At 60.8% G+C, this 9,680-nt stretch overlaps 1 protein-coding gene across 2 annotated transcripts; it reads left to right on the top strand.

Moving 5' to 3' along the window:
* Positions 1-1,517: 1,517 nt before the first annotated feature.
* On the top strand, positions 1,518-8,430 carry LOC309381261 (ankyrin repeat and SOCS box protein 10-like; the record flags this gene model as incomplete). 2 transcript variants are annotated; one of them, XM_081932030.1, is made up of 5 exons in its annotated part: positions 1,518-1,797; positions 4,016-4,283; positions 5,850-6,354; positions 7,316-7,429; positions 7,520-8,430. In XM_081932030.1, 5 exons carry the CDS (start codon positions 1,518-1,520, stop codon positions 7,703-7,705), a joined length of 1,353 nt encoding a protein of 450 aa, XP_081788156.1. In that variant the 3' UTR covers positions 7,706-8,430. The 2 variants fall into 2 exon arrangements, with proteins under 2 accessions (XP_081788156.1, XP_081788157.1); XM_081932031.1 differs by lacking the exon at positions 1,518-1,797 and adding an exon at positions 3,381-3,837.
* Between the last annotated feature and the right edge of the window lie 1,250 nt (positions 8,431-9,680).

Raw genomic sequence — 9,680 nt, 5'->3', positions numbered from 1 at the left:
CAGCTGAAATCGGAGCTTGGGATGGCCACACGGCCACACGGCCACCCCAAGCTCCATGCCTCCTGGCAGAGGCACCGGGGGCTGGTCCTTCACTGTTTCCAGGGGTGCCCCACGGGCCACATCTAAGCACCTTGTGGGCCGCACCCAGCTCATGGGGCCTTGAGTTTGGCACACCTGATCTGACTGAACTGAATTAATTGGATTTAGAGACTGCTGGGTGGTGATGGGGGGAAAGCACGGTTATCTCTCCCCTCCCTCCCCTCACAGGGTGTCTCTTGTTGGCTGTTCCACTGCATAAACCATCACCAGAAAGAGAGGGAGGGAGGGAGGGAAACAGATGAGCTTCCCAAAGACAGCGAGTCAAACTTTATTAGCAGCCCACAAAACGACTGTCAGAAAAATGAGTCAGCTGAACCGAAGACTGAGGTAGGAGCCACTGCAAAGCCAGCCGGGGCAAAGAGGAGGCCTGTGACTGCAGCAAAATATCCAATGGGAATCATCATCTTTTCATGACTCCATAATCCTTTGCAGGGTGGTGTCTGGGCAACTGAATCGGGCTGAGGGTTTACTGGCTGGATGCCCTTCCCTGTCACCAATGCAGAGTTTTGTTCAGCAGATAAATCCTCATTGTGTCCACAGAGAGAGAGATATCTGCGTCTACCTAGGCTTGAACTCACAGCCTCCTGAGCTCCACCTCTAGGCCACCGCACCACAAAATATCCCATGGGAAATGTGTCATCGACAAATGTGGATGCTGTAGGGCAGAGTTCCCGACCTTTCCTGGTTGTTGGGCCAGAGTGGAGGGAGGGAGGGAGGGAGGGAGGGAGGGGGGGGGAAGGGAGATGGCTTTGTGAGAGAGGCAGGTGCGTGTGTGTGTGAGCACCCGTCGGGTGAGTGGGGCCACGAGCGCTCGTGCGAGTAGGGCCACCAGTGCCCATCATGCTTCCGTGAGGCCCCAGCACCCTAGATATTTGCACTCATCTGGCCCGGTTGCTGAAAGGCCGTGGGTCGTGACCCACAGGTTGGGAGCCCCTACTCCAGCGGACTCTGCAACGAGCAGTGGATGCACCCGGCTGCTGGCGCAGTGGGTTAGAGTGCAGCGTTGCATACTAGTGGCCCACGGATTTAAAATGATGAATTTAGCCGCCCCTGAGGTCCAAAGAGGTTGGTGACCCCTGATCTAGTCCAACCCCTTGCTCAGTCAGGAGACCCTACCTACACCACTTCTGACGGAAGGCAGCCCAGCCTCTTAAGAGTCTCTAGGGATGAAACTCCCACAACTTCCGCCCCAGGGGTTGGTTGATCTCCTCACTGCCAGGGGGCCAGGCTTGGCACGGAACCAGGGCTGCCTTGGCACACAAGCGGAATATATTTTGGGAAGCCATGACCCACCGGCAGATGATCTAATTCTGGCTGCCAAAAAAAAAAAAGAGGCTATTTATAGGGGCTCCGTCAGGGCAAGGAGAGGCTTCGCTCGGTGGCTGCTCGCTGGAGGCCGCCGTTCCTCCAGGAGGGCCATGGCACGCTGCCCCTCCTTCCCCGGCCCTTCCAGGAAGGACTTCCAGGAGCTGCGGGAGGAGCCCAGGCCTGGCAGGGGGGAGGGCGCCGAGATGGCCAGGACCCTGCAGAGCAGGAGGGCACAGGAGGGTCCCCTGGAGTGCCGGGACCCCGTGGTGCAGAACGCCCTCTACACGGGGAACCTGGCCGAGGTGCAGCGCCACTTCTCCGAACGGTCGGCGGTCAACCTGCTCATCCACGCCGAGGGTCAGGACCTGCGCTGGACCAGCCAGAAATGGGGTAAGAGCAGGAGGGAAGCTCGGAGGCCTGCGGGGTGCTGCTGCACCCCTGCGCGGCCGATGCTGAGCTGGCTGCAAACTGGGGGGGCAGCCTGAAATCTGTCTGCCATCTGTCAGAAATGGTGTGGGGTCTCCTGCTTGGGCAGGGAGGTTGGACTAGATGACCTGCAAGGCCCCTTCCAACTCTGCTCATCTGTAATCTGTAAATCCCGCCCCCACAGCCAACTTTCTGCGGCCAACTCCCTGTGGGACAGTTTGAACGATTCGATTGAATTATTCAAAATAAATAATAAATTATATTTTTCCATTCACATTTCATTTTCTCCCTGCTCTTGGCGTCTTTTCTTGGATGATTCTATTCTACCATTTCTTGGAGGCCTCTGGACTTTCTGTTTTTCTTTTTGAAGACATTTCGCTTCTTGTCCCAGAAGCTTCTTCAGCTCTGACAAGATGGTAGGGAAGGGGAGGATTGGTATTCCTTTGAGGCAGCAAGAACAGAAGCCTCTTCAAAAAGAAAAAAACCCCAGAAAGTCTAGGGGCCTCCTAAAAACAAGCAGCTTTGGGGCAACCAGGAGGATGAAGAATCTCTACAGAACTTGGAGAACTTAATTTAACTCTTCTTATGCAATGAGTTGGGCGCGGCACATTGGCTGCGGTGAATTATCACCAACCTGCCACAGACCTACCAGCCTGCTTCTCTCTTCCACCTGGAGGAAGGGCTCGCTAGGATGCCCGGCTGGAGGGGCCGGAAGTGAGCTGTCCCACTGCAGCGCTTGTTGCCCTGGCTTCCTCCAGAAGGGAATGGTCCGGTGGGAGTGGGCTGCCTCCTGTCCATCTCAGCCAAAAGCTGCCAGGCCTCCTTCCTCCTCCCCGGTCTCTCCATGGGGCAAAATCTGCTTCATCTCAAGGTGGGGAGGGGGCACACCTTGAGGCAAACTGTCAATGAATCTTTAAATAAGTTTATTGTTTAAAAGTAGCTCAACTCTAAGCTTCTTGGGGGAAGGGAGGCCAAATTCTTGGACCTTGGAGGTCTTCTAGTCCAGCCCCCTTCTCAAGCAGGAGACCCTAGACCATTTCAGACAAGTGGCTGTCCAGTCTCTTCTTAAAAGCCTCCAGTGACAAAGCACCCACAATTTCTGGTAGCAAGCAGTTCCACTGGTTAATTGAACTCACAGTTAGGAAGTTTCTCCTTAATTCCAGGTTGCATAGTTTAGTTTTCATCCATTGTTTCTTGTCCTGCTTTCTGGTCCTTTGGAAAATGGAGTTTCTCCTCTTTGTAGCAGCCCCTAATACTGAAATACTCTATTCCAATAACATAATAATATAATATTATAAATAATAACGACAATAATATATTAATTTGTAATGCTACTACTACTAACAACAGCAGCAGCAGCAGTAGTAGTAGTAGTAGTAGGTAGTAGTAGGTAGTAGTAGTCCAGAACCAAAGTGATTCCTGAGAGGAAATGGCTCTTAGTAACGGTAACCCCAATCCCCTCTCCCTAAAAAACCACCAAGATTTACACTAGCTGAGCTTTCCCCCGGGATGTGTGAGCACAGAGGCTGGGCCTGAATCACCTGGTGCCTAAGCCCTACGGTCTGGTACATAAACTTATATAAATGTAGTAAGTGCTTCTTGCTACGGGACCTTCCAGATGGCGCACTCCGGGGGTCGCTCCCATCGGGCAGGAAAGCCTACCCCCCCCCCGCCGGCTACCCTTAGCGCACTTGAGCGCCGCTCCTGCCGGCCCAGGCTTTGCCCTTCCCCAGGCGCCAGGCCAGGTGTTCCAGAGTTAAAGTCCCCCGCCGCCGGGGAGATCGTCCGTCTCCCTCCGGGGAAGAGGCGCAGCCATGGAACCCATCTCGACGTGTAGGGCGCGGGGAGGGGCGCAGGCCTTTTGGCAGGCCCTGCTGGCGGGCGACGGCTCCACCCTTCTGTGCTGCCTGAGCGACCCCGAGAGCGGCGTGGGCCCCAACTCCGTCTTCGACACCAGCGATTCCCAAGAGTGGCAGCAGTATCGCTCCAGTGCCCGCCAGCTGAGTGCGTGGGGAGGGAGCGCGCGGAGTGGGGCCGGCCAGCTTCACGGAGAAAGGGAGGGCGGCAACTGTGGACCCGGGGGTCCCACTCCCGCCTTCCTTTCTCCCTCTGCGCGGGTAGGGAGCTGGGGCTGGGAAGGCCGCCCACCCCCAGCGGCTGACCCTCCGCCTTCTCTCCGCAGGGCTGTGGTCTCTGACCTACGAGCAGGAGCTCACCACGCCGCTGCACATCACGGCCAGCCGCGGCTACCTGGACTGTTTGCGCCACCTGCTGCTGCGCGGAGCCGAGGTGGATCTGGCGCCCGGTGGACAGACCGCCCTGCACACGGCTTGCGCGGCAGCCACCGCCGACTGCGTCCGGCTGCTGCTCTCTTTCGGCGCTGACCCCGGGGCTGTCTCCGAAGGCGGATTTCAGCCGCTCCACCTCTGCCGGAACCCCGCTTCGAGCGAGTGAGTAGCTCCGCCTCGCGACGCCCCGCAGAGCAACAGCCGAAGGCTCGCCCTGAGCAGCTGCCTGCGGCAGAGGAGGGGAGGGGGCTTCGGGAAGCTTTGGGGCGTTTGAAAGTACCCGACCGTTAGGTCCCCAGAGTCGGGTTTCCATGGCGTGTTTCCCCCCTTTTGGCTTTTTGAATTGTTGCAAAACGGGGCAGGTGGAAGCAAGAGTCCGATCCACTGGCTCGTGCAGCGCTCTTTTGGATCCGGCTTCTCCCAGGTGTCGGGGCAGGGGGGCAAGGCGGCCAACTGGAAGGAGAGGCCGCTAGGCCGTGTCTCGGAATCAGCCGCGAGGCTCGCGAGTTCTGTGCGGGAAGGGGGGCACAACGGGGGTGGGCAATGCTTCTCCACCACCCGCTCAGCCCTGAGGTAGCCCGTTCTGTCTGCGTGGGGCTGAGGTGGCTCCCCGCGCATGGGACTCCTTGACTTTTCCTTTCTCGAGTAGTGGAACCGCCACATCCAAAGGGAAGGGCAGCCGCAGCCGCTCGGGATGTCTCCCAGCCTCCCGCGAAGCGATGCAAAGCCCTCTATGTTCGCTGGAAGTGTTTTGGCCCAAGAATCGCTGGAGGCCGCCAGTAGGGGCCGTCCACGGCGTCTTCTGGGCCCCCAAATCATCCAGCCGTCCTGGTGACGGAATGGGACAAGTTGCCACGGCCCATTCTCCGCGGGGAACAATTCGCTGTGCAGGACAATTGAACAATTTAATGATTGAAAATCAATGTAATGTTTTAAAATCAGTTTAAAAAAACATTTTAATTTCTGTCCTTCGCATTTCATTCCCTCCCTCCTTTGGCATCGCGTCTTTAATGCTTTTATTCCACCCGATAAAAAGAAATATTTCTTGGATATCGGGGTAACTCTCGTGGCGCAGGGAGTTGTTCTGCGGCGACTTGTCCCGGCCTTTCCTCGCTACCAGGCGGCAGGAGCGGTGGAGTAGAAGCGGGTAGGAATTTAAAACGGCTTCACTCCGGCCTTTCCCCGCTGCCCACCGAAGCGCCTTCTGCCCCCTCGGCTGAGAGTGGCGGGCTGCCCTAGGGCCCGCGCCACACTGACCTCTTCTGCGAGACAGCGCCCGGCTTGGACGTCGTTTCATAGAAAAGAAGAGCTTGGGCGCGGCGGTGGGGGAGGGGAAGGGAACGAGGTGGGGCCACTGCGTAAAAGGCAGACGGGCGCACGGTAGCCTCTTCAGCTCAGCAGTGGGGAAAGGCCCTTTAGGAAACGACGGGGCCGAAAGGGGGTGTCGTCTTCCCAGCTACTCCGAATAGCCCTGGGCAGGAGAGGCGCCAGAGGCTTCGGGGGTCACCAATCCTCGAGTCCGCCTTCCCTGCTGAGATGCCGTCTTAAAGAGGACTCCGTGTGCCGGGCCTTTCCTTGCGAGGGAGGGGGCTGGCGAGAAAGAAAGGCGGACCCCCAGAGCGGGAGCTGGGCTTGGGGAAGGGGTCGGGCCGCGGTTTGGCCAGGTTTGGGGTCTCAAGAAAGACCCGCCAGCGTCACTCCCTTTCCCGCTGTTTCCCCCTGTTCCAGGTGCGCCCGCCTTCTGCTGAGCCACGGGGCAGTGGTGAATTGCGCGTCTGAGGAGGAAGGGGATACCCCGCTGCACGTGGCGGCTCGGCTGGGCTTGGCGGAGCACGTGCGTTTCTTCCTAAGCCACGGAGCCGCCCTGGAGGCCAAGAACGCCGAGGGGGAAACACCGCTGATCTCAGCCTGCGCCCTGGCCCATTCCGCCCAGGCGGCGGACGCTTACTACGAGGTGTGCCGGATGCTAGTGGAAGCCGGCGCCCGGGTGAACGCCGCTGACCGCGATCGCCAGCGACCGCTGCACCAGGCCTGCAAGAACGCCAACTCACGCGTGGTGGCGCTGCTCCTGGCCCACGGCGCCAACGTCAACATCATGAGCTACAGCGGCAACACTGCGCTCCACAACGCCCTGCAGGTGGCGGCCTACCGCCTGGAGCACCGGCCGGAGTTGGTGGTGCGCCACCTGCTCAACCACGGTGCGGTGCGCGTCTGGCCAGGGGCGCTACTCAAGGTGCGAGTCCACCCGGTCGCCACGCGGGACGAGGAGGCGCCGGCCTAGCAGGAACCGCGGCTTCTCGCCTCCCGGGGATGAGAGCGTGCGGTCTCCAACTCCCCTCTCCCCCTACGCAGGGGGACAGCCGGACTGCAAGGGGCGTGGGGAGTCCACGCTGGTGGTTGCCTGTCCCCGGGGATCACGAGGCTGCCCCGCTTAAGGTCGCGGCCGGCTCTCTTTGGCCAGGCTCGTGAAGAGGGGAACAAGTTGACAAGTTGGAGGGGAACTTGTAGGTCATCTAGCCCAACCCCGTCCTCCCAAGCTGACCCTTCACCATTTTTGACAGAATGGTTCGAGCTGGGCGGCGCAGGGCAGTCCAGACGTGCAAACCTAGGGTGCCCCGGGGCTGCCCACGTCCCTTCGAGCTCTTAGCCAACTTCGGGATTTGGGTTACTGTCCCCCCTGGCCAGGAAGTTAATGGAGGGATTCGTGGAGAGGCAGAATGTATACAGGCTTGGCCGCCGCCTGTAAAGTCCAAAGGAAACGTAGGCGCCTGCGCAGCCCCCTCTTGACTTCCTTAAGCCAACTCGGCTCTTCGGCTTCGAGGCTCTCTTGGCTAAGCGTGAGGTTTGGGCCACCAACCCACACGGTCAAGCAGCGGCCTGACAGGAGGGAGGAGGCGGATTCAGCGTTTCTGTTAACCGCGTGTTGCGCTGCCGTCACTTACGCCCTGGTTGTAATGGGTGCGAATTGCAGGGCTCTTCCCTCGGGTCCCGATGGCAGAAGGGGTGGACTGGCTCGTAGGTACCCCAGGAAAGCAAAGGCAAGCAAGTCTCGCCCTCCACGCCTCTTCTTTGGCCACCTCTGCGCTCTTCCCCAACCTTTAGCGCCGTCTTCATGCGGGGATTCGGGCCCGAGATAGCCAACCTGCGCTCAACACTCACAGCCCCCCTTCTCTTCCTGCCCTCCCTCCCCACAGGTGCTGCGCCACTGCTGCGCTTCCCCTCGCACGCTGGAGACCCTGCTCAACTGCTACGTGGGAGTGCCCACCACTGAGGCCTGGCAGCAGGCTGTCCCAGAAGAGCTAGTGCAGGTGAGTCGGTGTGAGGCCAAGTGTCCCGGGGGGATTCTCCTGCCGGGGTTGCCTTTCCCGTTCTCACGACCCCCGCTTCCCTCTTTGCAGCAGCACCCACGGTTCTTCCAGTCCCTCTTCGCTCTCGGCCAGGGACCCCGCAGCCTGCAACACCTGGCCAGGTGCGCTCTCCGCAGCTGCTTGGAAGGCCGCCTCCCCCAGGCCCTGCCCCACCTGCAGCTGCCCCCCGCCTTGCATCAGTTCGTGCTGCTTCGCTTCGAGGACGTCCTTTACTAGCCGCTGGACCGCCCCTTCTCAGCCCCCCTCCGGGGCTGGTAGTCGTCGGGGGCTGCCTGTAATCCCAGCCGAGTGAAGCGGCCGCATCAGCCCAGCCCGGATAGGTATGGCGGGGCCCTCTTCCACGGAAAGCCCGCTGCGCCTGGAGCACTCCGACCGATCCGGACGACGCGGGGAGGAGGCGGTAGTGAGGGAGGATCGCCCGTCTCGGCGGGAAACTCCCCGAGGGTAGCCTGGAGAAGGACCCAGGGATCTGCCAGAGATCCGGAAGACAAATAAGGCCGTGGATGTGCACGGGGGCCGCGCTCGCTTCCTGGGACTGGGTGCGGAGAGACTCCCTGCCGGCTTTACGGGCCGGCCTCCGGTGAGGTCGAGCACACCAAGCCAGGCAGAAGCTCCAGGCGCTTGGACACCCCGATCTGCTCCGGCCTAGCTCCCTTGCAAGCCCCTGGACCATTCCGGCGGCTTCCCTGGCGGAGCACTGGGGTGGCTGCTGAATTCCCCAGAGTGAGAGAACCCCCCCCCCCGCCCAATCCTCAAACTGACGTGGCGCGCTGGAAAGGCAGGTGAAGGCAAACCGGAGAAGCGGCAGGAGAAGCACTTTGTCGCCCGTCCGTTCACCCCACCTCTCTTCCCCCCCCCCCGCCCGCCCGCCTTTCGCGTGTGGAGAGCTCCGGGAAGCTCCCTGCTTTTTTGTAGATTGGCCACGTGTGGAATAAAGAGGCTGCTTCCCCGTAGTGCGTGGCTGTGGCTGTGTGTCTCCTCCGCGTTCCCGGCACAAGCGGAGGACGGACGGGTCCAGCCGCGGGAGAAGGGCCCTGCGCAGCCTAATGGCTGGGCAGATTCCCAGACAAGCGGGCCCTGCTGCCCCTCCAGCAGGTCACCGCCAGGCGGCGCTGCAGGTCGCAGCTGGATGTGGCTTGCAGAGGACGCTTTGAACGGGGGGGGGGGGCAGCGGCGGATGAAAGGATGGGAGGGGGGTGTACTGGCGTGACTGGGAGGGGGCCGGCCCCTTGCCTTGCTCGGGACAGGACTCGCGTCCCTGCCATAGTGTGAGGGTGCCGTGTGGTCCCGTGCAGGCCTTGGCGCACAGTGTCCATTTGATGCCCTGACTGGGAAAGGACACCGGGGAGTGGGGCATTTCTCTGAGCACTTGGGGAATCTTTCGCCTCGCACCTTCCACCTGGCTTTCCCCCAGGCAGCCTGCTCCTGTCCCCTTCCTGCCCCGATTCTCGGAGAAAAGCCAGCATCCTTCCGAGCGCCCGGAGGTCCCCCCCCCCCTCCCAGGAGAGTTCTGGGCGCAACAGGTGCGGGAATTCATCGCTCCTCGCTCCGTTTGCCCCAAGTAGGCAGAGGAACAGGTGAGTCCCGGGCGCTTCCTGCCTCGGAAAGGAAAGGGCAGCGACAAGGGGCTTGCAGGTCGGCCCATTCCCCTTCTCCCTCCGGCTCTGCGAGACAGGAGAACGGTGGACGGGGCCACTTTTCTCCCCCCCCCCAAAAAAAGGACTAAAGGATCTATCGGGGTGGCTGGCCAGGAGCTCTGGTGGGAAGACCCTAGGCAAGAGCCGTGGCAGGAAGACTGGCACTGCTTCTGGTGCCCTCGAGCGGGAGAAAACGAACGATGGGGGGAAATCGGGTGGGTCAGCGTGCCCAGAGCCAGGGTGTAGGAGGGCTCTCTCCCAGCGATCGGACAGAGCCGAGCGAGGAGGGCAGAAGGAGGACTGGCACATCACCGGGCAACGTCCGAGCCACCCAAGGACCGTCAAGCGACGCGACCCGTTCATCGTCCTGCCCCGAGAAGAGGGAGGGAGCGGCCAGGGGAGTCAATTGGTGGGAGAGTCCCTTAGGGCCCCTCCCCCCACCGCCCGCGGGGCAGCTGGTGCCGCCCAGCCCGACAAAAGGCCCTTGTGCGCCCGGCCGGTAATTGGCAATCATCAATCACCAGTCATAATGGCTGATGAGGCGGGAGGGGCGG

Source organism: Natrix helvetica, assembly GCF_964273705.1.
Source record: "Natrix helvetica genome assembly, chromosome: Z".
In the NCBI taxonomy this organism is placed as follows: domain Eukaryota; kingdom Metazoa; phylum Chordata; class Lepidosauria; order Squamata; family Natricidae; genus Natrix; species Natrix helvetica.
This window is presented reverse-complemented; position numbering and strand designations above follow the sequence as displayed.